At 46.7% G+C, this 26,590-nt stretch overlaps 1 protein-coding gene across 2 annotated transcripts; it reads left to right on the plus strand.

Annotated features, from left to right (window-relative positions):
• Positions 1-11,085: 11,085 nt before the first annotated feature.
• LOC114026272 (zinc finger and SCAN domain-containing protein 31-like) lies at positions 11,086-25,701 on the plus strand. Of its 2 annotated transcripts, none has more exons than XM_027839941.1 (6): positions 11,086-11,160; positions 12,908-13,418; positions 14,699-14,787; positions 16,009-16,093; positions 20,942-21,055; positions 21,826-25,701. In XM_027839941.1, exons 1-6 carry the CDS (start codon positions 11,113-11,115, stop codon positions 22,665-22,667), a joined length of 1,689 nt encoding a protein of 562 aa, XP_027695742.1. In that variant the 5' UTR covers positions 11,086-11,112; the 3' UTR covers positions 22,668-25,701. The 2 variants fall into 2 exon arrangements, with proteins under 2 accessions (XP_027695742.1, XP_027695743.1); XM_027839942.1 differs by having other exon boundaries at positions 11,112-11,160; positions 12,678-13,418.
• Positions 25,702-26,590: the final 889 nt, after the last annotated feature.

Raw genomic sequence — 26,590 nt, forward strand, 5'->3', positions numbered from 1 at the left:
GTGAGTGGACGGTGGACAGGTCAGAAGATCCTATCCTGTGAGGTGGCACAGTGGATCTCAGTACTGGCATCCATTCGTGCGGAAGAGATGCTTGGGTGTTTTGCAAGTCATGTCCTAGAGGAGGCAAAGGGAGGGTAGCATGATGAGGGATAAAAGATGAGCTCATTCTCCATGGGGCAAGGGTTATATACTCCCACTGCATCCTGCTGCCCGATTAATTTATTTTCCTGTGATGAAACTAGGGAATCCTGAAAAGGGTAAAAAAAATGAGGAAAGGGGTGGAAGGAAAATACTGCTTGGAAAGAGTCATTACAGACCAATGTCACTGAGAAATGGAAGAAGGGAGATCACGTATCAGGATTTGGACAGCACCACCATTTCTTTGTTAGGCTGCAGCCTGGTGTAATGGATAGAGCACAAGGTAGACCCCAGTTTGAATCCTCCTGAGACACGAGCTAATGTGTGACCCGTTGACTCACTTAACCTTTCTTGGCTTCAGTTTCCTCGTCTGTAAAATGAAGGTGTTGGACCGAATGAACTCTAAAGTCCTTTCCAGTTCTAAGTCTGTGATCAATGATCCTGTAGGAGGAAGTTAGTGAGAATTAGGTACCATACTTTTAACTGAGCAAAGAAGGGGAAGGAGTAAACAAGAGTGAGGGAGAGAGAGAAGAAAAATGAGAGTGAGCCAAGGGAGCTAGGGATTGGACTGGGTAATAGGAAGGAAAGGAGAGGGTATGAAACAGGAAATTTGGTTTAGATCATTATAATAAAACACACTACAGGGTGTAACTGCTGATGGGTGAGTCAGTTAATGGACAAAAACACAAATGTAATAATTACAAGCCTTGATGTGAGTGGATTAAATTATCTGATAAAAGGATATGGACATAGATAAAAAATTCTTAGCAATTTGCTGCGTAAGTGCAAGTTGAAATGCATTTATTAAACAGTTACTGTGTGCCAGGCAATATGCTAAGCACTGGAAATGCAAACACAAGCAAAAAGAAAGTCTGCCCCCAAGGAGCTTACATTCTAATGGGAGAAGAAAACACATAAAAGGAACTTGAAAAGCAGAGAGTAAGGGAGGTGCCTGCACACTGGTATAGTAGAGAAAGTCCAGAGGTCAGGAGTAGAGCCTGGGGAGGAATGAAGATGTGGCCTGACCTGGGCACTTTCCTTACAATGGAAGTTACAAGAGGAACCAAGCAGTCAAAGAAAGCACTGCAGAGGTGGAGTGAACTTTCAGAGAAGGCCAGGGACAAAGTGAACTTTCGGGATGAGAAGGCTGTGGTGGCATGGTAGAGAAAATCCAAGAGTCATGAGTGGAGCTCAGAGAGGAAGCAAGGCATGGGTGGCCTGGGCACTTTCCATATAATGGAGATTCTGGCTGGAGCCAGCCACTTAGAGAAAGGGGCCACAGGGTGGAGGGAACTTCCAGGGTGAGGGGGCTGCATGGCGGAGTAAACTTGGGATATAAAACAGACACAGAGTGAAAATGAGTGCACAGAATGAAATCGAGTATGCTTTGGGGGACTAAAAAAGCCATAGTTGGCATCAGAACCTCAGAAAAAGCAAATTCATAAGCTTGTACAACTCAAGAAAGACAGAGAAAGTACATTGTCCTACATAGAATTAGTCTTAAAGAAAATATGTACAAAAGATACGGAACTAAGTAGAAACTAAGTAATAACATCCTGAATAATGATAGGGTCAAAGAATGTATAGAAACAGTAAACCACTAGCCAACCTAATCAGGAAAAATAGGAAAATTAAATTTTCAAAATAAAAAATAGGGCAGCTTGGTGGCACAGTGGATAGAGCTCTGGCCTTGGAATCAGGAGGACCTGAGTTTAAATCCAGCCTCAGACAATTTGACATTTACTAGCTGTGTGACCCTGGGCAAGTCACTTAACCCCAATTGCCTCACCAAAAAAAGCAAAAAAAAAAAAATAATAAGGTGAATTCACAACAGATAAACCAAAAATTATCAGAAACTACACAATTATATGTCCAAAATGGCTGAGAATTGGCAGGAAGATGATAAATTTTATGTATGTGTGTGTATGTATATATATATACATATCTTTATACATACATATATAAATTATAACTTTTGTGTGTGTATATGTAAATGTGTGTGTGTGTGTGTGTGTGTATATATATGTATATATCCTATGCCTGGAATGGGGATGGCCATTGAAATCAGGAGATGGGGTATCAAGTGAGGAACAAAACAAAGACAGGTGTTGCTGGACATAGTGGGAGGAGTAAAGTATATGGACTGGAAAGGCCAGAGGGCCAAGCAGCGAGGGCCTTTAAAAACTACACATTAGATACCTCGTCATCTTGGGCATCGAAAGCCTTTACAGCCTGGCCTGTGGTGGGAAACCTGCAGCCTCTTCTTAGCTTTCCAGTCTTTTGATACTTGACTCCTCTCCATGGGCTTTACAGTCCACTTACACATGCCTTCTTCCATCTCCTGGCTGCATTTTCAGTGGTTGTGCCTCATGCCTGTAATGTTTTCTCTTCTTGTCTCTGCCCGCTGGCTTCCTTGGAGATTCAGCTGAAAACCCATCCTCTGCAGGGGGCCTTTTCTGGCCCCATTCTCCCTCTGTTCCCTGAACTCCCCATGACTTTCGATCTACTCTGTGTGGATCTTGCATGCACACAGCTGTTTGCATTTGACTTCCTCGTGAATGTGAGCTCCTTGAGGGAAAGCACTATGTTTTTGCTTTTCTTTATGTCTCCAGACATGTGCCTGGCACATAGTAAGCATTTATCACATGGTTTCCTGATTGATTGGCAAACAATCACTTGCTTTTTTGTTTTGTTTTGTTTTTACAAGAACTGCTGGAGGAAGTGGAATGCATTTGGTAGAGATTAGGCTTAGATCAATATCTTATACCACATAACATAATAAGCTCAAAATTATTCTAAAACCTGAATATAAAATGTCATGCCATAAAAAATAGAATGAAATTCAGTACTTTATTGTATAAATACATAAGACCAAGAATCATTCTCGGCAAGTAATCAGTCAAGGAATTTTTTAAAGAAAAATTGTGGACTATAAGTAACTGTGAAAAAAATGTTCCAAATCATGAATAGATAAATGCAAAATAAAACTGCTGAGATTTCCCCTCACTCCAGGAAAAATGGCAGAAGTTAAAAAAGATAGAAATTGTTAATGTTGGAGAAGCTGCAGGAAGACAGACCTCCAGGTGCACTGTTTGTTGGTAGCGCTATGAAGTGCTCCCAACTGTTCTCAATTTTAATTTGGACTTGTATAAGAAAGATGCTGCACCTGTCCCTGCTTTTTTATCCCAAAATCCCACTCCTAGGAATACACCACATGGACATCAAAGACAGAAACAAAGGCCCTTCATATATTGAACTATTCACAGCAGCACTCTGTGTTAGCAAAAAACTGAAAACTCCTGAAAACAAAGAAGGTGCCCATCATTTAGAGAATGACTGAAAAAACTGTGGTATATTAACATAATAGAATATTACTGTGCAGCAAGAAATGAGAGATTCAGAGAAACACAATGATAAAGCAAAATAAGCAGAACCAGTCAGTAAACATGTATTAAGCACCTACTCTGTGCCAAGCACTGGGGATTCAAAGAAAGATAAAATAATCCTTGCCCTCTGGAGCTCACAGTCTAATGGGAAGACAGCATGCAAACAACTTGTACAAACAAGCTATCTATCAGATAAATTGGGGAAAATCCACAAAGGAAGGCATTAGAATTAAGCAGGACCAAGAAAAGCTTCTTGGAGAAGGTGGGTTTTATCTCGGAATTGATAGAAACCAGGAGTCAGATGAGGAGGGAGAGCACTCTGTTCCTGAGGTGCAGCCTGGGAAGGTGCCTGGAGTCAGGGTGAGTGTCTTTTTCCAGGAACAGCAAGGACTGTCACTGGATCAGAAAGTACATGGAGGGATGTCAGAAGATTCACAAGAGAAGGGAAGGCAGGTTATGAATGGCTTTGAATGCTGGAGGATTTTGTATTTGATCTTCAAGGTGTTAGGGAGCCAGTGGAATTTATTGAGTGGGACATGGGGAGACCTGCATTTAGGAAAATCATTTTGAGAGATGAGTGGAGCACGGACTGGAGCAAGTTGAGACTTATGGCAGGTTAGACTAACCACCAGGCTCTTACAATAAATAGTCTAGGATTGGGAGGATGAAGGACTGTATCAGAGCAGTGGCGATGTTAGAGGAAAGAAGATGGCATATGCATATTCCAGAGATGTTAAGGAAAAAATCAGTGGACCTTGATGACAGATTGAATGGGGACAGGGGGAGTAGTGAGGAATTGAAACCCAGGTTTCAACACTAGATAACCTGGGAGGATGACAGTGCCCTCAATAGTAATAGGGAAGCTTGGAAGGGCAAAAGGATTTGGGGGGAGGGAGTAACGAGTTCATTGTGGACAAGTTAGTTTAAAATGTCTACAAGTCATCCAGTTTGAGATGTCTCACAGGTGGGTGGAGGTGTCAGACTGGGGGTCAGCAAAAAGGTTAGGGTTGAGAGTTATCTATTGAACATCCATGGGAGCTGGTAAGATCACCATGTGAAGCAGTATAGAAGGAATAGAAGAGAGGGCCCAGGACAGAGTCCTGTTGGACAAACAGGTTAGCCGATGTGACCTGGATGAAGATTCAGCAAAGGAGACTGAGAAGAAGCAGTCTGATAGGTAGGAGAACCAGGATTCATGTCCCAGAAACTAGAGAGAAGAGAGTATGAAGGAACAGAGAGTGACTGACAGTGTCAAAGGCTGCAGAGAAGTCAGGAAGGATGAGGCTTAAGAAAAGGCCATTGGATTTGCCAACTAGGCGATCATTGGTAATTTGGGAGAGAGCAGTTTTGTTGGAATGATGAGGTTGGAAGCCAAACTGTAGAGAGAGGGAGGAAAGCAGAGGCACCTATTGTAGACAGCCTTCTAGAGGAGTTTAGCCATAAAAGGAGGAGAGAGGTATAGGAAAATAGCTAGTGGGGATGGATGGCCAAGTGAGGATTTTTTGAGGATGGTGGAGACAAAAACGTGTTAGTAGGCAGTAGGGAGTCAGCCAGCAAATAGGAAGAGACTGAAGATAGGTGAGAGTAGGAGTGATAAGGGGGGGTGATATACTTGGAGGAGACAGGTTAGAATTGGATCCCTTGTGCATTCCAGTAGTTAGCTGAGAGAACAGTATGTACAGTGGCCATCAATGGAAATGATCAGATTGCTAAAAAGGAAGCAAAGCTTCCAGCACTTGCTAAGTGTTTAATAAATCCTTGATTAATTAGGGTAGTAGCAAAGAACTAGGTAGGTCATCCAGTAATGGAATGGCTCAAACTAATTGTGGTATCTGAATGGAATGGAGTATCACTGCACCAAGAGAAGCAAAGAGTGTGACAAATCCAGGGAAGCACAGAAAGACACAGCAATTGATGCAGGGTGAGGGATGAAGAACCAGGGAAATAGTATACACTGTGACGACGACGACGTAAGAGGAAAGAGTGATGACAAAAAGAAAACTGCGTGATGTGTGATTCTAATGACCACACTTGGTCTCCAGAATCAACAAGGAATGGGCCTGCCTTCTTTGCAGAGGTGAGAAGAGACTTCCGGCATGGTGCATTACATGTATTGTCATCCTGGTGGGTTTTTCTCTCTTTTTAGAGTATTTGTTGCAAGAGGTGGTTTGCTAGGAGGGGGAGAGATTTATTTGGAAATGAATATGGTGATATAAAGATCTCAATAAAAATGTAAAGATAAAATAAAATAGAGAAAGGCTTCACCAGTGCTCCGTCTACTATTTGGGGCTCCATGAATTTCCTGGTCAAAGGAAGCCTCCCTCTGGCATTTTCTAACCCGACTTGCAGATACCTTCAGTTAACTCAAGATGTAAATCGTCCCTGATCAGTCATTCTGCACCATCTGGGCATCCTCCTTATAAACCAAGGGAAAGTACACAAAAATCTCTCCCGTTCTCCAGGGCTGAATTACTAGACTATGCCCAGTGTGCTCTGTCATTCCACCAAAGTCACACAGGAACACTAAAATTACCTCCTAGGTTTTAAATTTAGAAGTTTCTCTAAAGCCTCCTGTTTCCTAATACAACCTAAAATCCAAATAGAAGAAAGAATATAAAAATTGGTTTTAACATGAGTTCACAGGTTGTAAATGATGGAAATAGTTTCCCCTCTGAGAAACCATGGGTATGTCCTTCCCTTATGGTCATATAGTGGTCACGTATATATGGTCATGTAATCTTAGGTGATCGTATGACTGATCTCCAGTCATAGACATGGAAGAGAGCTGAGAGGTGATCCAGTCACAGCCCCTCCTTTTGCAGATCAGTAAACTGAGGACCAGCTGGTCCTTGTGCACTCATCCTCTGGCTTCAGGTCTGGAACTCTACTTCTCCACTGCCTTCCTCCTCATTAATGAGATAAACCTTAGGTGAACGAGGTCCTTGCAAGGCTTGGGATTGTGACATTCATAAATCAAATTCTGAGAGCAGATTTTGTCCTAACTGTTGAACGTATCTCTTTTAGAAAGGGATTGTTGTTTTGGTTTTGGTTTTTTCCCTACCCTGGGCCAGAGGATTTTCTGCTCAACACTGTCTATAACGGCCTTGGGACTCAGCATGCATTTCACTATTATGTGGTGATATACCCTTCTCTGTGAAAACTGGGGGACAAAGGGGAGGGGGATCATCTAACAAATGACAGACTCCTCAGTAACTCCCCTCTCCCCACGTGAGTAAGGGTAAGAGTCCCGGAATAGACCCAATTTCTCTCTTCCTTCAATTTGGCTGAGTGTGACCGTTGTGGTCTTGTCCACAAGCCGGTTTGAAGAACTCAGTTAATGTGAATGGGTCTATGAAGGACTGAGTCTTAATGACAGTTAACAACAGGAGATTCCCCACTCCAAAAGTGTAGTATTGAGGGGTCAGCATCCCCCTGGAGTATTTCATTCTGATCAGATCTGGGCTTTCATTTCTTGTTTTTAAAGGTTAGGTCTCCTTATATCACTCAGGCTAGAAATCCTACCCTGCTGCTGTGTTCCTGTTTACTCTTCCTTAAGTAGCCTGGCAGCTTCCCCATCAGGCCCTTCACCATATTAGTGCTAAGCAGTGTGGACGCTGGGTCAGCATAGCCCCTTTGCGTGTCAGAACTCTGGGCTCAAGATGACAAGTGTCAGCTTCTTGGGTAGCTGAGATTACAGGCTTGCTCTACCATACCAGCTTGGCCAGGCACTGCTTGGCCATTGTTATTGAATGTTTTGAAGGAGTTCTAGAAAATGAACCCTGAATCCCAAAATACTGGAATTCAAAATACTGGAAAATTGTTTTTCCAGACCTACTCCTGAGGATAAAGCATAACTAGCTTATTTTTACATGGCAGGGAATAAATGTTCAGAACTAGTGATTTTCAGAATTGAGACAGGGAGAAGGCAGAGCTCAGTGGCCATGGTCCATACAGTGTTCAGAGATAGAGCCTTCAGCATAACCTCAGGCGCTGAGATTCTTCTCCCAAATTGTCAGGCTAGAGGATGAAGCCTGGGATTCATGAGGAATGGCAATAGGAGGAGATTGAGTGTGGGGAGTTGGCCAAGATGTACATTGCATTCCCTGACCCCAACACCACTGGAAAATCCCAGGGCAGGCAGAACTGTGGCCTCATACCCCCCAGCCCTCCAGTGCCTTTTCTCTGAGTTTACCTTCCATCTACAGCTCTCCTCCCTCCCTCTCTCTCTCTCTCTCTCTCTCTCTCTCTCTCTTCCTTAATTCCAAGAAATTTCTCTGCTCAACCAGAATGAAACAAGTGATTAGACAGCAAAGAAAGGATATGTACTTTAAATACTGAATTCAAAGTAAATAACAAGGAATTAAATGAAGCAAGACACATACAGAGAGAGAGAGAGTGTGTGTGTGTGAGTGAGAGGATATGTATGCATTATAGTATTTCTACCTGTAGATATATTGGAAAAGGAAATGACAAACCTCTTCAGTGTCTTTGCCAAGAGAATCCCAAATGGACACATGTAGAGTTGGAAATGACTGTAAAACAACTGAACTGAATGTATGTGTGTGCATGTGTGCGTGTGTGTGTGCGTGTGTGTATGTGTGTGTGTGTGTGTGTGGTGTGTGTTCAATGTGCCTCATTATTTACAAGCTGTCTGGGCCATTAGAATGGAATCTCCTTGAAGGCAGGAACTTTGGTTTTTTGCCATGGTGGGGGAGTGGTATTTCCAGTGCTTAGCACGATGCCTAGTACATATTAAGCCCTTAATAAATGTTTGGTTGATTGACTTACTGCCTGGGGATTGTTCATCCTCTAAACCTTGATCCCTGTTCCTAGTTCTAGAATGTGTGACACTGAACTCGGAGACTAGGACTCCTGCCTTAGGAAAGTGATGAATAAAAAGAGAAACATCTATGAGTACAAGGCTGTGAACCCTTTCCAAATCTTACAATTGAGGACTCCTTGCTTTGGCTTCTCCATGAGCCTATACAGCTATATCTCTCCTTCTAACAAGATAGGCCATTTTAATTAGACAATTGGTATCCAGTGCATGAACTAGAAATATTAAATAAGAGGAAAATAAAAGGGATGAGAAGAAACTAGATCTGAAAATATTATGCAAGTTCGGTTCTGCGGCCCTGATCTCATTGGATCCAATCCATAGGTTATCCATCTACAAACAAGCCAAGGTCCTTAAGCAATATTTTGACTGCTTTGTAATAATCCTTTTTGTAACTCGCTAATTTATGTAGACTACAAACAGAGATCCTGCAATATTTCATATACAGTCAAATGAGTTAATAGTAATCAAAACAGTAAATAGACCTTGTAATCCACAACTATTAGAGTGTTGTGCAGGAACAGAGAGAAGACATTGGAGATGGGCAGGAAGGGAGAGAAATGAATGTTCAACCCAGTCAGTCCCTGAGAAGGAAGGTGAGCCATCTATGATTGAATGCACTTTTATAAAGGACGTGTAAAAGGGGTGAGGGAGAGAGACGGCCCCTGTCTTTTAATGTTTACTTCTAGGACAGCATTGATTTGCCCATGGCCTGATGTGGGCAGTGTTGCCTTTCACTGGAGAGTCAGGCTAGAAGGTAATCAGGTGACACAAAGTCTTGCTGAGAGGCAGGCTCTGAGCTGGAGGAGCAGAGGGAAACCAGGGGTCTGGAGTAGGAGACAAAAAGAGGAAAAGCAAACATGAACTTCTTTGAGGCCATGATGAGGTTAAAGCTAGAGCAGAAGTGACAATGGGATCTTCCCTCACCACTGCCACTCCAGTTCCTGAGAGAAGTTAGCAAATGTCTGCATGTCTGGTGTCAAAAAGTAACACCATCAAGACATAGAGGCTTTAAAGATCCCCAGAGTTGCCTTCCCTATCTCCCCGATCTGACTGAAGCTGGTTGGGTCTTCCTCTCATTGTGTTAAAGGTTCAGGGGGAAAACTCAGGAGCGAACCAACTCACTGCCTCTGGTCCATTCAAGAGTGGGAGGTGATAGCCTTGGGAAATGGGTGGTGAAAGTATTTCCTTGCTTCACTTAATTCCTTGTTATTTACTTTGAATTCAGTATTCAAAGTACAAGTCCTTGCTTTGCTGTCTAATCACCTGTGTTTCATTCTGGTTTGAGCAGAGAGAGTCCTTGGAATTAAGGACTTCTGAGCTGTTCATTGTAACTCATGTTTACCTCTTGAGTGCCATGGACTTGGGAGTGGTTAAAATTTGGACCTAGCTACAAATGCATATGGCCTTTGATCTCTGCTCCTCCAGGAATGTGCCTAGACCCAGAGACAGAGTTGAAGCACCCCCCCAAATCCACAATCTTCATTCTGTATCTCAAGCAAATCAACCGCACTCAGGAGCAAGGCATCGCATGAGGGGAAGTAAATAAAGAAGGTCTTTGTTCAAAATACCCAAACTTCAAGGTTCACTCCAGAGGCAAAAGAGACTGAAGTCTGCAGGCTGGGTCTGTGGTTGAGTGGATCTGAGATGAATGGGGAATGGTCAGTAGTACTGAGACTGTGATTTAACAAAGAAAGACAACTCTTGGCCTGGGGGGGGGGGGGCTGCCGGGTCTCAGTAGATAGATGTTGCCCAATTATCTGAGTTATTTGTTCACACAGAATGAACATAATTCCTGCGTCCCAGGAGTTCTCCCTTTTCTCTCTAGAATGCTTTGTTCCCAAATGTGAAGCCCCAGAAGTTTTCTCTTTTTAGAAGGCTTGGTCCCCAAATATTGGGCCCAGGAACGCTTTTCATGGTCAATTGCATGAGAATACGTGCAACTTTTATCTGCATTTGACCCATCCTTTACTCAGTTGTCAAAATGAGATTCCTAACCTGCAGATCTAACCGTGTAACCCCTCACGCACAATAAACTCCAGTGGCTCCCTATTATCCTGGGGGCTTCCTTCAAGTCCCAGCTAAAATCCCACCTTCTCCAGGAAGCCTTTTCTGTGCCCCCTTAATGCTAGGACCTTCCCTTTATGGATGACTTTCCGTTTATATATCTATATAAACCGTCTGTATTTTGTCTGTACAGCGTTAATTGTAACCTCCCCCATTAGACTGTGAACTCCTTGAGGGCAGGGGCTGTCTGTCTTTATTTCCCCGGCGCAAAGTACAGTGCCTGGCACACAGTGGCACGTGCTGCTTCAAGCCTAGAAGCCAGCTTCTGCTCCCAGGACAAGTGGAGCCGTGGGAGACTGCCCGGAAGTTGCCATGGCGACAGACGCCCAACTGCCGGCAAGAAGGGAGGTAAAGAAGGGAAGGGAGACAGACCGAGAGCACGGAGCCCATGATTGGTGGAAACGCACGCTGTGTCCCGCCCCACCTCAGCAGAGGACCGCTTGGGAGGCGAGGAGAGCCGGGAACTTAGGGGAAAGGGGCGGAGCCTTGGGGACCTTTCGTGATTGGGCGGCCGCGTGCAGCGTGGCCTTCTGGGAATCGTAGTTGTGCGGATCCGCCTGCGCTGGCGGAGGATGAGGCTGCGCGCGCAGCTCTGGCGCCCCCCCCCCCCCCCCCCCCCCCCCCCCCCCCCGCACTCCTTGCTGGCCTCGCGGTCTTGGAGCCGGCTGGCCGTTTAGGTGTGTCATGGCTCTGGACCCGGTGAGCGAGTGTCCGCGCTCCCGGCCCTCGTCGGTACGGCCGGCCCTGGGCTGGGGGAAAGGGGGAGCGGGGAGGAGGGACCCTCGGGGATGGAGGGAAGGAGGCTCTTTGAGATGGGGGGCGGCCTGTCGTGCTAGGGGGAGGGACCCTCGGGGATTGGGGGAAGGGCAGCCCTTCTGGAGGAGGGGTGTTCTGGGGGAGGGAGCCCTCCGGGATGGGGGCCTTGAGAGAGGGGGAGTCATAAGGACCACCCCCCTTCCCCTGGTACATCCGAGGATTTCAGGCTGAGGCAGGGGACCCCTGGGGGGATCTTAGAGTCACAGATCTAGAGCTTAAGGGACGTGCAAGATACACCTTGGTGTTACAGATGAGGAAACTGAGGCATAGAGAGATGAAGCAAATGACCAGGACTCAAACTCAGGCCATGTGACCACCAGTGCAGGCACAGCTCCACTCCAGACACCCCCATGCCCCTCACCCCATACACCTTTCCTGTATCATGGAGCTGAGCCCCAACCCACCAGGACCCGCCTTGACCCTTCCTAGGGGTGCCAGGCACACACTCGCAGGCACCCCCTTCTCCCCCGACCTCCTGTGTTCTCATCTGTAAACTCGTCACCAGTACAACACTCCCCAGACTGACCTTGTACATTTGTTGTGGAGGGGAGTGCTTTGTCTGTCTTGAATTCCCAGCCAGCACATCCTACTCCCTTCTTGGTATGCCCCAAGCAGCTGAGAGATCCTTCAGTGAGAGTAATAGGCCTGGCTTCTGCCTGTGACATTTGCCTCTCTCTTCGAGGCTTGGTGGGCTTGCCACAGGCCGGGGAATGGTGTAGGTTCTAAACCTGGAAGCCACCTTGCGATGTCTACTCCAGCCCTTCATTTTACAGAGGAGGAAACTGAGGCCTTAAGAGGGGCCCTGGGCCGCATAGCTAATGAGTGGCTGAGCTGGAGTGACAGCCCGGGCCCCTTGCTCATAGCTCATCGTGGCAGATAGACTCTTTAAATCACTCCAACTCCTGACATAGAGACAAGATCAATCAATGTAGGTTAGGAAATACTCAAGTAGACTCTGGACATCACTTGCAGAACAAATGAATGACTTCATCTGGGAACTCCAGGGACCATAGTGTCTGCTTTTGCACAACAATTGTGGAACAGGAATGGCTCCCTTTTATTGATTATCATAAAGAATCATTTCAGATAATAATAGCTCAAAACTCTATGCCCATTTCATGTTGTCAGTAAAGAAATTGAGCCCTCAGTGACTTGCCTGTAGTCAGGGTTGAGACCCAGGCCTCCTGCCTTTTGACTTCTGTAGCATAAACAGACACTGGGCAGGGACAGAAGGAGGGGAAGGGAGGCTCAGCAAGCCAGCATAGATCGTTTTAGTTTGGGGCTTAAGTCATTGCTTTCCCATCAGTTCCTGCCATTCCCTCACAGTTCCCTTTCTGGCTAGATAGAGTATAGCTATCTTCCAGCCCTTATAAGGGAGAAGAGCAGATGACTTTGGCAGTCAGCAGCTTTGCATCTCTTTCTGTTTGGGCCAGCTTTGTGTGGTGTCCCTGTGGGAAGATACAGTGTCTGTATGTGTGTATCTGGGCCACTTTGAAGCCACTTTGGACCTCATTTAGCAGCAGGACAAAGATGTTACTTGGGGACGACTTTTTGTCCAACTGTATATCCAAGAGCCTCGGCAATTTCACCAGGACCTTGGAATAAGACTGTGGCCAGAACTGCAGCATACTTTTTGCTGACTCCTAAACATCTTTCCCCACAGCAGTGTTTAGTAGAGTATAGAGGTGCTCAGCCTGAGTCTGAAGGGGACGAGCCCCCTGGTGGGGACAAAGCTTTGAAATACAGAGTAAAGGACGCTGCTGGAGAGTTGCTGTCCCCGGGGGACGTGATGACTGTGGTCGTCCCAAAGCCCCGACTCCTTCCTCTGCACAAACAAGAAAATGTCCTGAGACTGGATGCCCCCGTGAAGCAAGAAACCGTGCTGGGTGAGGAGCCCTTGGACCCTGAAGCTTCTCGTCAGAATTTCAGGCAGTTCCAATACACAGAAGTGACCGGGCCCCGTAAGGCCCTGAGCCAGCTCCGAGAACTCTGCCTGCAGTGGTTGAGGCCAGAGATTCATACAAAGCAGCAGATCCTGGAGCTCTTAGTGCTGGAGCAGTTCCTGACCATCCTGCCCCTGGAGATCCGGGCTTGGGTGAAGTCCCAGCGTCCAGACAACAGTGAGGAGGTAGTGAACCTGGTGGACAACTTGACCCATGTGCTTGAGCTAGGAGGTGAGTATTCAAGAAGCACAAGCAGTCAGGGAGATAGAAAGGAGGACTATTTCCTGCTGGCAGGGAGGCCAACCATTGACAGTATTTGGAAACTGAGCGTGGGTCCACTCTATGAAATCGTCCAGCCTAATGCTTACAAGTTTTCTGTGCACAGCAACCCGTGGTCCTGATGAGTGGGAGAGACTCTATTTTCCAGGTTGGGTCCTCCCTTTTGGACAGAGTATGGATCTGGAACTGGAAGGAACCTTGAAGGTCTTCTAGGCTAGACATAGCTGAATTGCCTACCTTACCTGCATATAACCCCAGAGAAGGGGTCCTTCCAAAATCATGTGCCACAATCCCACTCGTGAGTAGATGCTGTGAAAAGTGACTTTGACCACATGTTACATTTATGAAATATTTCATTTTCTTCTCCCCAGAGTCCTACGAAATAGGTCGTCTGTAGTTATCCCCATTTTATAACTGAGGACACTGAGGCACCAAATGCTACAAGAGCTCACAGTCACATACCTCCTGACTAATTCAGGATTAGCACCCAGGAGTCCTGATTCCCTTCCCATCACAACTAAACCATATCACACCTCTGTTAGTAAAGTCTTCTGAGTATATGTGGTTGTTTTCTGTAAACTTTGCATATTTATTCCACACTTATTTTGCAGATTAATGAAAGGACCTAGACCTAGAAAATACTTGGTTATATGAAAGTGACTGAAACGCAGAAGGGTGCAGCATGTTATATTGAAAAGACTGGACTCAGTAATCAGGAGACGTCCAGGTGTGAATCTTGCCCCAAATACTTGCCGGATCTGTGACCTGTGACCGTGGTCAAGTCATTTATTTGTCTGTGCCTTGGTTTCTTCATCTCTACAGTACAAATAGTAATCTTAGTAGTATCTACCTCAAACAAATACCATGAGCATCAAGGAAGATAATGTATGTGAAAGCCATTTCCAAACATAAAAACAGCTCTTATTAGTACAGATCACCCAGCATATTTAGGGGTAGAGCTGTGAATGATCCCCTCTGCCAACCCTGATTCTTGGGCCAGAGATCATTTCTTTGAAACCTGCTGAGACCACAGGGAAAGAACTGGAGCCCAAGAAAGCAATTTGTATAGTCTGTCTTTCTAATCCTAGGAGAAGATGGAGCTGCTGTTCTGGTCTTACGAATTTCTCAGTCTATAGAAAGTGGGGAAATGATACCTGATTAGTGGGTGGGGATTTCTGGCTCCTTGAGTCCCAGCAGGACTGGGCATCTTCACAGCTCTTTCTCTCCTTCAGCTCAGCCTTCTGGAGGCTCAGGTCTTTCCCACCAAGGCACCACAGGAGATGAAGAAAAGCCCAGTGTTCTCTTGCTCACCAGTTCTCAGGTGAGTCCCACAATGCCTCTTCCATTTCCAAGTTGTAAGCTTGTTCTTTTCCCTCATCTGTAGGCTCCCTGTCTAGCCATATCTCCAACCAATGGAGTGGGTCTGAGCCCCTGGAGCCCTAGGGAGTGCCGGACCGAAGAATGCTCCCTGCTCATTGAGCCTCTAACAGCTAATGTGCCACCGTGTGATTGCTGACCAAAGTCTCTGTGGCCTGTGTGCCTGAATGAGTCTGACTGTGACCTGGGCCCTGGGCCCTGGGCCTCTGCTGCTACTGAGGACTTGGAAGACTTGGTTTGTCATCCCCAGAGTATGTTTGGAAGGCCACATTCTAGAACCCAGTAGCTAAGCCAGCCCCAGGGCTAGCAATGCAAACTCTTTTTAAAAACATTTTAACTCTTATATTCTTTCTTTTAAAAATGTTTTTATTGATGTCTTTTGTATTATATCTCATTTATGAATACATCCCTTCCTTCCTCTATCCAGAGAGTCTTTGAGGGAAAAAAATATAGATAGATAGATAAATAGATAGATAGATAGAGATATATTAGCAAAACCAATGTACATATTGACTGCTTCTGACAGCGTATGCAGTATTCCTCATCCACAGTCCTCCCTACCTGCCTCCATACCCCCCAAAACACACACACACACAATGAAGAAAGGGAGCTGCATTTTCCTGAGTCTCCTTGAGAGCCAAGTTTAGTAATTAGCATTCCACATTCTTCAGTTTTGTCTTATTATTATTTAATATTATTTCTGTCTACATTTTTGTAGCTATATATATTATTTGCCTGATTCTGCCTTAGTTTATATAAACCTTCTCATGCAGCAGAAACTGTTTAGGCCCATCGGGCCTGAGTCAGCATCCTTCTTTTGGTGGGTACAGTAGGAATTTGAGTCCCTCGACCATCATGAAAGTTCTCCACCCATTCTCTTCTTGGGGCTTTTTGTGCTGCTGCAGAGCTAGCCCTTTACTCCGGTTATGATTCTGGCCTCTTGAACCCTGTTCCTAGCCTCAGGACTTTAGGGTCAGGATCTTTTGAGGATTTGACCATCACAGGACATCACATTGAAAGTCCTCATGTATTGGGTACTAGAACAGAAAGCTGTGTGCAGTAGGGCCTACCATCTTTTCCTTGGTACTTCCAGTATCCCACCTACCTTCTGGAAAACCCGTAAGTATGCATGGTGTTCAAGGCTGTGATGATTTCTTTCTCCCAGGATGGATGGGGACAGATGAACTCTTCACAGACAGACACATATGAGGATACAAAGCAAGAAAAATGTTGGAACCTCATGTCATTGGGTAAGAAAGGCTTGCCCTAGTGTTTACAGTATCCCAGTGGATCATCTTTTATTTCTCAGTTTTCTAATATTTTTAGAACCTATGAAATTCTTAGTTGAACACACGCAAATATTCCATTCAGCAAACCTCAGTGGGTGCTGGCATACAGCATGTGCATGGATAGGTAAATAAAGGTAATTCAGGAGTAGGAAAGAATACTAACAATGGAAGGCTCTGGAAAGGCCTAGAGAGGGTGATCCTGGAGCAGAGCCTTGAAGGAAGTGAGGGATTCTGGGAAGGAAGGAAATAAGCAGTTATTAAGCACCTGCTGTGTTCCAGGCCCAGTGCTCAAGCTTCACAGATCCTGTTTCATTTGATCCTCCCAGCAACCCTGCAGGGTAGGTACTGCTTTTATCCCCGTTTTTTACAGTTGAAGAAACTGAATCTGATAGGTTCAAGGACTTGCCCTGAGTCACCTAGCTAGTAAGTGTCTGAGGCCAGACAGGCCTAGCACTCTTGTGTTGTAGGGTGCCCCAGCTGCCTCTCTTAGTTCTAGACAGGAGAAGAGCCCATGAAAAGGCGTGGAGATGGGAGAGCTAGTCTGTTCAGGGACAGTTTGACTGGAACATAAAGGATATGAAGACAGGTGCTGTGAAATCAGTCTGCAAAGAGCCTACTGTGTGTTGGGTTCTGTGCTAAGCACTGGGGATACAAAAAGAGGCAAAGACAGTCCCTGCCCTCAAGGAGCTTAGAATTTAATGGGAGAGACAACATGCAAACAAATGTATACAAAGCTCTATACAGAATAAATAGAAAATAATTAAGATGGTGAAGTTGCCCAGAATGAAGAGGGATTAGGGAAGGCTTCCTGTAGAAGGTGGGATTTAAGGGCTTTGAAGGCCAAACAGAGCATTTTGTATTTGCACCTGGAGGCAAAAGGGAGTCACTGGAGCTTGTTGAGAACAGGATGATGGGGTCAGATCTTCGATTTAAGAAAATCACTTTCCTGGCTGAATGAGGAATGGACTGGAGTAGGGAGAGACCTGGGTCAGCAGACCCACCAGCAGCTATTGCAGTAAACCAGGCATAAGGTGATGAGGGCATGGCCCAGGGTGTGGGCAGTGTCAGAGGAGAGGAGGGGGCAAATTCGAGAGAGGTTCCAGAGGTGAAATTAACAGGCTTTGGCAACTGCTTGTATATGACGGAGTGAGAAAGTGAGGTGTCCAGGATGACTCCCAGGTTGTGAGCCTGAGGGCCTGGGAGGATGGAGTGGAAGGGGTGGTTTGAAAGGGAGTTGGAGATGTGAGACTGGAGGTCAGCAGATTGGGGCAGGAAAGGTAGATTTCAGAATCATTTGCATAAAGGTGGTCATTAAATCCATGGGAGCTGATGGGTGAAGTGGTATGGAGGGAGAAGAGAAGAGGACCAGGCCAGGGCCCTGGGGGACACCCAGGGTTGGAGAGAGTGATCTGTAAGAGGATTCAGCAAAGGAGACAGAGAAGGAGTGGTCAGAGAGGTGGGGGAGAACCAGGAGGGAGTGGGGAGTCCTGAAAACTTAGAGAGAAGAGAGTGTCAGAGAGGAGAGAGTGATCCACAGCATCAAAGACTGCTGAGTGAGCAAGGAGAATGAAGATTAAGAAAAGGTCATTAGATTTAGCAACTAAGAGATCATTAGTGACTCTGGAGAGAGTAGTTCTGGTGGAATGATGAGGTTGGAAACCAGATTGTAAGGGGTTAAAAAGAGAGTGAGAGGAGAGAAAGTGGAGGCACCTGTTGTAAATGGTCTCTTTCAGAGTTTAGCTACAAAAGGCAGAAGAGAAATAGGATGACAGTCAGCAGGAAGGATCAAGGGAGGGTTTTTTCAGGATGGAGGAGACATGGACATGTTTGTAGTCAGGAAGAGATTGAAAATAAGTGAAAGAGTGGGGATGACCGGGGTGGGAATCTCCTGGGGGAAATGGGATGAAATGTAATCGCTTAAGCAGGTAGAGGAGTTAGCATTGGTAAGGAGTTAGCATTGGTAAGGAGTAAGGCCACTTCATCACATGAATCACATGAGACAGGAGTGAAGGGAGGAGAGAAGGGCAGAAGGCACCTGAATGATCGGAAATGAGGAAGAGGGGAGAAGAGGGAATTCATGGTGAATGGCCTCAATTTTTTCTGTAAAATATGAAGCAAGGGTGTCAGCTGAGAAGGTAGGGGGAAGGGGAGTAATGGGAGATTTGAGAAGGACTGAAAAGGTTTGGAAAAGCTTCTGTGGAGAGTGAGAGAATGAGTTGATGAGGAAAATAGAGTAGGATTGCCTAGCAGCAAGGAGAGCCCTGATGAGGTTACGTAACATAAATTTTGTAAAGGACCTACTCAGAATGGTTGCATGGTTTTCTCTACCTTCGTTCAGCAGCCCATATAGGAGTGAAGAAAACAAGTGGTGGGAGTGATCCAAGGCTGAGGCTTGGCTGGGTATAATCAGCCATATGATAAGGGGGCTGGGGATTGAAGAGAGGAGGGCAGTATAGAGTTAAATTGGTTTACCAAGGAGTCAAGATGAGAAAAAGAGGAGCGAGTGACTAGTGCAGGAGAGATGTCCTGGGAGGAAACTGAGAAGTCAAGGGATTGGAGGTCATAGTGTGGATGAAGAGTAGGGTTTGGTAGAAGAAGGAAGAGGGAGAGGTGAAAAGCCGATGGATAACGGTTGGACGTCAGAATTCTTGAATGTAAAGGTAGTACTTTTGTACAATGTCAAGATCAAGGGTGTAACTATATTTGTGTGTGCCTGAGGTGAAGTGGAAGAGTAGTTCATGGGAGGTGAGTAGGTTGTGGGTGTTGGAGGGAGAATCAATATGTATGATGAAGTCTCTCAGAATGGGGGCAGGAATGGGGGAAGGGAGAAAAATTGTGAGCCAGCAAGGAAGGGAAATGACTTGGGGGGTTGGCAGACCACAGCTCCCAGGATTTTGGTTGAGTGGTAGATAGAAATGGCATGAATCTCAAAGGAACAGAGGTTGCTTAGTGAAGGAGAAAGGGAAAAAACAAGTAATGGGGAGCAAAGAGCGTTCCAATTTCTCTGCCTTAAACAGTGATCCAAGGAGAATGAGTGAAGATGCTGCCAGTACTGCAAAGGATGGCCAGGAAGGCTGTGTCAGCAGGGAAAGCCAGGTTTCATAAGAGCTAGCAGATGGAAGGAGTGGGAGAGGAAAAGATTTAAGATGAAGGGAAATCTGTTGCCTGTGCAACAGGCATTCCAGAGGGCACAGTGAAAGAAGCTCTGGGTACAGTTAGGTTGAAACTTGTAGTGAGAGGGTTATGGGGCATAAGAATGAGGAATCAGGTGGTAGATGGTGTGGATGGGTTGGGATGGTGATCTACAGGAATTCCGTGTCCCTGGGATGTGAAGGGCATGACCGGGGTGAGAATATTGATCATTGAGTAGAGTAGAGGGCACCACTCCCCCTGCCCTCAGAGGACAGGCGCAGCTGGAGAGGGGAGGACTGGAGTTGAAGGGGGGATTGCTCTTCTTTGCCCCAGGGTTCTCCACATCCCAGCTGGGAGATTGGGCTGGAAGCAGGAAGTGACAGATGGAGGACACTCAGCCCAGCCAATAGAGCCTTTACTCAGGGGGCCCACTGTGCCCAGCGGGAGAAGGAAGGCCCAGGGCACTAGTGCAGGGAGTCTGAGGAGGCTGGTTATGAGGCAGATGGAAAGTACATGGGAGTCAGACTGGGGAAGCCCGAGTGCCAAACATGGGAGAGTTGGGATCTTACAGATACGGTCTCATTTGGTCTTCACAACAGCCCCAGGAGGCAGGTGCTGTTATTACCCCCATTTACTAATAAGGAATCTGAGGCAGACAGAGGGGAAGTGACTTGCCCAGGGTCACCCATCTAGTCAGTGTCTGAAGCCAGATTTGAACTCAGGTCCTGACTTCAGGGCCAGCTCTCTACGCGCTGCCAGAGCAGTTGAGATACTTATACAATCATAGGGGACACGATCCAAGAAAGGAATCAGGTCACAGAGTGTAGCAGCAAACGTGACATCAAGGTGCTCACTGACCTCTTGGGCAGGAGTGTGCTTTGGGGAAAGGGACACAAGAAAGAGCGACTGTAATTCAGAAGAATCAGGCATGGTCAGAGTGGCCTGGGGTCTCCTCAAGACCTACCCCTGTGGGCCACGTGGACTGAGGTGCCACGTCCTTGGGGGCCCCCAGACCAGTCATGCAGAAGTGTTGAGGTTTGCCAAGGGGAGGGGGGACCGGACTTGTTCTGCTTGGCCTTGGCAGGTGGAACAGGAGACGGCTTAGAAAGTGCAAAGGGGCTCCTGGAGGCTTGATCTCAGGAAAAACTTCCTACTAATTAGAGCTCCCTGCAGTGGAGCTGCATCCTTTGGGGCCTTCAAGCAGAAGTTAATAATAGGTGACTCATAGAGGCTGATGTAGAAAGAATGAGTGTTCATATCGAGGCTGGGCTCTGGCCTCCAAGGTCCTTCCAACCATGAGAGGAAGGATAAGGGAGCTTCCCCTTCAGCCTGGGGCAGGCAGGGGCCAGGAAGGTGTCACGGAGGAGGTGGCTGCTGAAAGGGAAGGTTTTCAGCAGGCAGGGAGGTAGAAAGGGCAGCGCCTTCTGCTGATTTTGATTTAGTGCAGTGCCGGGCACATAGTAGGTGCTTCATAAGTGCTTGCTGACTGAGTGCCTAATTGAACCTCTGCCCCCTCTTGCCCACACCTAGGGGTGACTGTGAGCCCCTTCAGAGAGCTCCTTCCTTTCGCCTTCCTGGCTTGTCTTCCCCAGAATCACCCTTCCCTTTCCCCCACATCACAAGATTGAGGACAGAAAGCTCTGCATTCACATGACCATGTTCACTTCCTCCCCCCAGGAGTTCCAGTTCCCAAACCCGATGTTATCCCTGAGTTGGATGGAGGGAAAGAACCACGGATCCTGACTGTACAAGGAACGGAAGAGCCCCTGGGCCCAAGAGGCAGCTGTCCAGGTATTGGAGTGAGGGCTGATTAATATGCATGGAGTTTAGAAGTGATCATTGATATGACAGCGTCTCTGATCTACTACCCAGGGACCTCTCCTCAGTCTCCGCCATCCTGTAGAACCAGGTGACCATGGAGGCATTTGGTAGAGATCCTCGTCTGTCCCCTCTGCTTGGGGGTCACCATTCCTCGATCACTGTTTCTTCTGTTGTCAGCCAATAAACATTAAGTGCCTACTGTGTGCTAGGTACTGTGCTAAGCACCAGGGATCCAAATACAAAAATGGACAGTCCTTGCCTTCAGGGAGCTTGCAGTCTAGCGTGGTTCTTACCACACAGAAGGAAGCTGAAGGTCAGCAGTGAAGGGGAGCCAGGGAGTGATAAGTCCGGAGTCCCAAGGCTGATGGGACCTTGCTGCATGATGAGGTTTTCCCAATAATGAGCCCCCTGGGGCCCAGGGGAGAAGTCGGAGCAGTCCTAAAGGAGGGCAGCCCGTTTCTTTATCCCTCCCCAAGTCCTCACAAGGTCTTTCCCACCTCATCTAGTCCTGCCTTCTCCAGACTCCTGCTTGTTCTCTGCTCCTTCTCTCATATTCCTGCTCCTCAGCAGCCTTCCTGGAAGGATTCCAATTCCCTCGAAGGCGGGGCTTCCCCCTGCCCGTCTTCTTATCCTTTTTCCATGTGGAACGTGGTCACGGCTATGACTTTGTTGGGAGGCACGGTTTTCAGTGTCTGTCTCTCATTTCCATGAGTAAAAAACTCATTTTTTGTTTCTTTCAGCCTGGGAGACTAGAACAGAGGTCACGGAGCCAGCTGCTCTGGAAGATTCTTCTGAAGCAATAACTCTCTCAGGGTCGGTAACCAAAAGGCCCAGAAGGAATATTGCCCCGAGTTCCACCTTAAGAGAAGTGGGTGAAAATGAGGACAAGTTAGGGAGACAGAAGGTCAGCCCTGCTCGAGTGAGTCCCAGGAGGGCCTTGTTCCCGAGGAGTTTCAGGAAAATGACATTTTCCCCCAAGATCACCTGTGGGGAGAGTGGCCACGAACTGGACGGAGCCTGGAGAGCCTTCAATCCAGGCTCAAAGCTCGACCCCCATCAGAGGGGCCCAGCAGGAGAGAGACACCGCACACTCGGTGCACGTGGGAAAATCTTCAGGCAGTTTTCAGACCCAATCAAGTGTAAGAGAATTCGTGTAGGTCAGAAGGCTTATAAATGTAAGGAATGCGGGAAAACCTTCAGTGACTGCTCGACCTGTATCCGCCATCAGAGGATCCACACCGGAGAAAAGCCCTACAAATGTAAGGAGTGCGGGGAAGCCTTTACTAGAAGCACATCCCTTATTGAGCACCAGAGGACTCACACTGGCGAGAAGCCCTATGACTGTAACGAGTGTGAGAAAGCTTTCACGCGGCGCTCATCCCTTATTAAACACCAGAGGGTTCACACTGGTGAGAAGCCCTATGAATGTAGCGCATGTGGGAAGGCTTTCAGTCATGGCTCAGCCCTCATCATCCATCAGAGGATACACACTGGAGAGAAGCCCTATAAGTGTAACCAGTGTATCAAGGCCTTCAGTAACAGCTCAGCTCTCATCAGGCACCAGCAGCATCACAATGTATAGCACAGTCATGGTCTTGCTGGGTCTGTTCTGGATGCTGATCCCGATGCATGTTCTAGACAGGAACAGTCACATTGCTACTTCTGCCTTCAAGGACCCATGGAGGCCAGGCCCATGATGGGCCTCCCCTCCCACAGAAAGGGAACAGGAAGCCCCTTTGCTGATCTTTTGTGCCTGTCCTCTCATCAGATTTCTTGTGACCTACCTGCCCTCCAGATCACCTGCTTTGGGGATTTATCATCTCCTGGCTTGGGTTCCCTTCTGTCACTTATGTTTGTAGGTGCCCTCTCCCTGATGTTTGTGGTCCCTGTGCTCATGGAGGAGGCTCTCAAGAATAACCCCAACTCCAAATCTGTTTGAATCTCCTGATTGACTAGTGTCTCCCTTCCTATTTCTTCTAAACTTGGTCACTGCTATTCCATGTGTCCAGTGTCTCAAGCTTGGCCATTTGTCTCACCATCCTCTCCCTTGGCCATTGCACCCATTCTCGTGAATTCAATGATCATTCTCTTTGGGGGGGGGGGGAACGTGCATGTGCACACATCATGGCAATCTCTCCCCAACATCTTGTCTTGCATTTCTAGCTGCCTCCTGTACAACTCCACATGAATGACCCACCAAAGCCTCAAAAAGATATTTCCAAAACCCAAATCATCTCCCCCTAAAAACCTACCCTTTCAGAGCTCTCTTTCTGCTTATAATCCTACTGTCCTGCCAGCCTCACAGCTTTGAAATCTTGATGTCTACACTGCATGGTGGAGAAAGTGCTGGTTTTGGAATCCAGAAAGCCTGACTTCACGTCCTGCCTCTGATTCTCACTAGCTATGTGATGGTGGACAAGTCAGCTATAAAAGTTGAAAACCATCCAAGGAACCAGTCTCTCAGGCATGATGAGATAATTAGGATCAGGGGTTAAAACGTGGAAGTAGGCCAAGGATTCTTGACCATGGGGCCATTCTTTTTGTTTTTTTAATGTTTTGATAAGTGTTCCAGTATAATTGGATTTTATTCATTTTAAAACCTTATTCAGAGGAGAAGGCCAAGTCTGGTCCGACCTTCACAATTAAAGCTGAAGCAGCAGGTGCAGGGTAGTCAAGGTCTGTGTGTAACCAGTGGACAAGCTGGGCTGTCGTGTCTAGCTCTTGGCACAGAATGTCCAAGTGGCCGTGGGCTCCAGGAAGTGGGCTCGTGCCCGTTTTAACTAAACGGAGCAAAATCAAATGCTTTCCTTTGTTCTTCACCTTCTTGTCCGCTGCATTCATGGATCCTAGAGGCCTCAGCCAACCCCTTCATTTGACAGATGAGGAAACTGAGGCCCAGAGATGTGAAGTCACTTACCTAGAGCCACACAGTAACAAGCATTCAACCCCAAGTCCCTTTGACCCCAAAGCCAGTGGCTTCCCAGGGGATGGCAATGCCGCTCCTATCCACTGTCCATTCGTTTTTCAATGCCATGGTGATGGATAAGTTCCCTGAGCATCCACCGCCATCTCTTTAGACAAACCCCCTTTATCTTCCTCAGAACTGTTTCTCTTTGTTTCTTCAAAACTTCGTTATCGAGAGCTTCCCATGCCTTCTAGGCAAACTGGTGTCAAATTTGAGTCCTTGGGATTCACCCGTTCTTTCTCTGAGCAGCCCTCTGAATGTGTTCTGTCCCAAACATGGGGTGAATGGCAGCCTCTGTCCTTCCTCCTCACCCTGCCCCTTGTTGGTGAGGATGGCGTCCAGAATAGAATTTCCCCTCATTGCTCCCTCTGCCTTTCGAAGGAGGAAATTGCCAAACGTCCAACGAACGTCTGCTCTGGATTCAAGCAGATAGACATCCAGGGAACTGAAGTTGCCTGTCCCTGCTGAAGTGCCTCTGCGGCCTGTGATCTGTACCCCAGCCTCCTCTGGGTTTTCCGTCTGTCCAGACCAACAGCCTTCACACAAATGCGGTCCACCTTCCCTCCCCATGCCCCAGAGTTCCTGGATTACTTCCTTCCTGCACAGAGACTTTCTCTAACGTAAAATGTAAGCCAGCCCCTGTAATCTACCTTATTCTTTTTTTTTTATTAAGGCATGGGTCTTCTCCCACGGAGTCTAGTGATTCAACATCCCGTGTGACTTCTTGCTAGGATCTGTGGTTCATCTTACTCATTAGCAGTAGTTTGTCCATATGTGTCCACACATCCAAGGCCTGGGGTTTGGTACATGCTCCTTTCTGGGATTTTTGTCTCTGATGGACTTCCTTCTTGGTATCTACCAATACTGTTCCTTCTGGCTGGGTGAGTACACAGAGTCAGTTTTCCCACATCTCTTTCCTTTTCAGTATTAACGCCCTTGTGAGTGGATTTGCAAGACTTTAGGCTAACGCATTTTTGTCTTTACCTTTTTTATTTTTTTTACCCTAAAGGTAATGGACACTAAAAAATGAGAACATTTGCAGAGAAAAAGGATGATGTGTAAAAACATGAATCTGTTCCATGTAGCTTACTTTTTTAAAGGGATATAATAAATTCAGCCTGTTCCTTCCAAGTTGTCCCACTTGTCTTCATTTCCCTCTGAACTTCCTTCTCTTCTCTTCTGGGCATTTTTTAACAGATGCTTCAGTGACTCTTTTGGGTTTTTTTCTGTGGCCACCCTATTGCTAGCTCCCTTTCCTCCCCTGAACCCCCCCACCCCCCAAAATGAAAAGACAACATAATTCTTGTAACAAATCAGCTTAGCTAAGCAAATCAAAGCCACATATTTAGGCAGATCTATTCTTTGCAGCTCTTATTAGCTGTACTCCATCTCACTCCTATGTCTGTAAATCCAAATCTTGTTCTCAGATGCCAGCTGCCTATTCAATCCCCCAATCTCCTTTTCTCTTCTGAATGAATGTCTCAGCTTTGATAGATAGCAGTGATCAAAACACCACCTGTTACCCCTAAGACTAGCTAGATGGCATAGTGTTTAGAACACTGGGCCAGAGTTAGGAAGTCTTGATCTGACTCAGACACTTAGTAGCTGTGTGATTCTTAGCAAGTCACTTAATCTCTGTTTGCCTCAGTTTCCTCATCTGCAGAAAGGGGATAATAACAGTGTCTGCCTCCCAGGGTTGTGAGGGAGGCTCAAATGAGAGCATTTGGAAAGCACTTCGCAAACCGTAAGGTGCTATATAAATGTTAGCTATAATTATTTTAATTAAGTACTCAGCTTCTTGCCCAAGACCTTGTAATCGTTGGCAATGCTTTCTGGGTTCCCTTTGGAAATACAATTTGTGCTTTGTGAATCACCAGAAGTCACCATCAGGCTTGACGAGTCTTGGCCTTGACAAGTTCTCGCTCGCTCAGAGCTTGGAGAGTGTGATCTCTAGGAGAGAAGCCAGGAGATCCCTTCATTAACAGATTGAGAAATAGCAGCCTCCATCCCTCTGGTCACCTCCCACTCACTGCCACCCCCTTAGCGTGGGCCCCTGTTGCCTCTTGCCACAATCGCCTCCTAACTGCTCCGTGTCTGGCCTCCCCTCTCTCGAACCTGCCCTTCCCCCAACTACCAAAATAACTTTCCCTAACTCACAGGTCTGGTCTCAGAACCCGTCGGAGCATCCTGACCTACCTCTCCAGCTTTATGTCACTGCATCACACTGGCCTCTCCATTCCAGCCAGATTTGGCTCCCAGGTATTCTCTGCCCTCCTGGGCCTCTGTGTTCCTTCCTTCTCTCCACCTTGGAATTCTTTCGCTACCAGGCCCCATTCAGTTGCCTCCACCTCCATTAAGCAAGCTTTGCCCCTCTATCCAAAAGTGATCTCTTAAATTTTCTTACAGTGTTTACTTAATCTCTTTTACCCTCATGCCTCATCCACTTATTAGTATAACTTTCTGTTACCAACACATACACACAATTAGACTGTAAGCTTCTTGAGGGCAGGAACTCATTTTTTTATTCCCAGCGCTTAGCA

The sequence above is a fragment of the Vombatus ursinus genome, unplaced genomic scaffold (genome assembly GCF_900497805.2).
Source record: "Vombatus ursinus unplaced genomic scaffold, bare-nosed wombat genome assembly UNPS02014837.1, whole genome shotgun sequence".
Classification (NCBI taxonomy): domain Eukaryota; kingdom Metazoa; phylum Chordata; class Mammalia; order Diprotodontia; family Vombatidae; genus Vombatus; species Vombatus ursinus.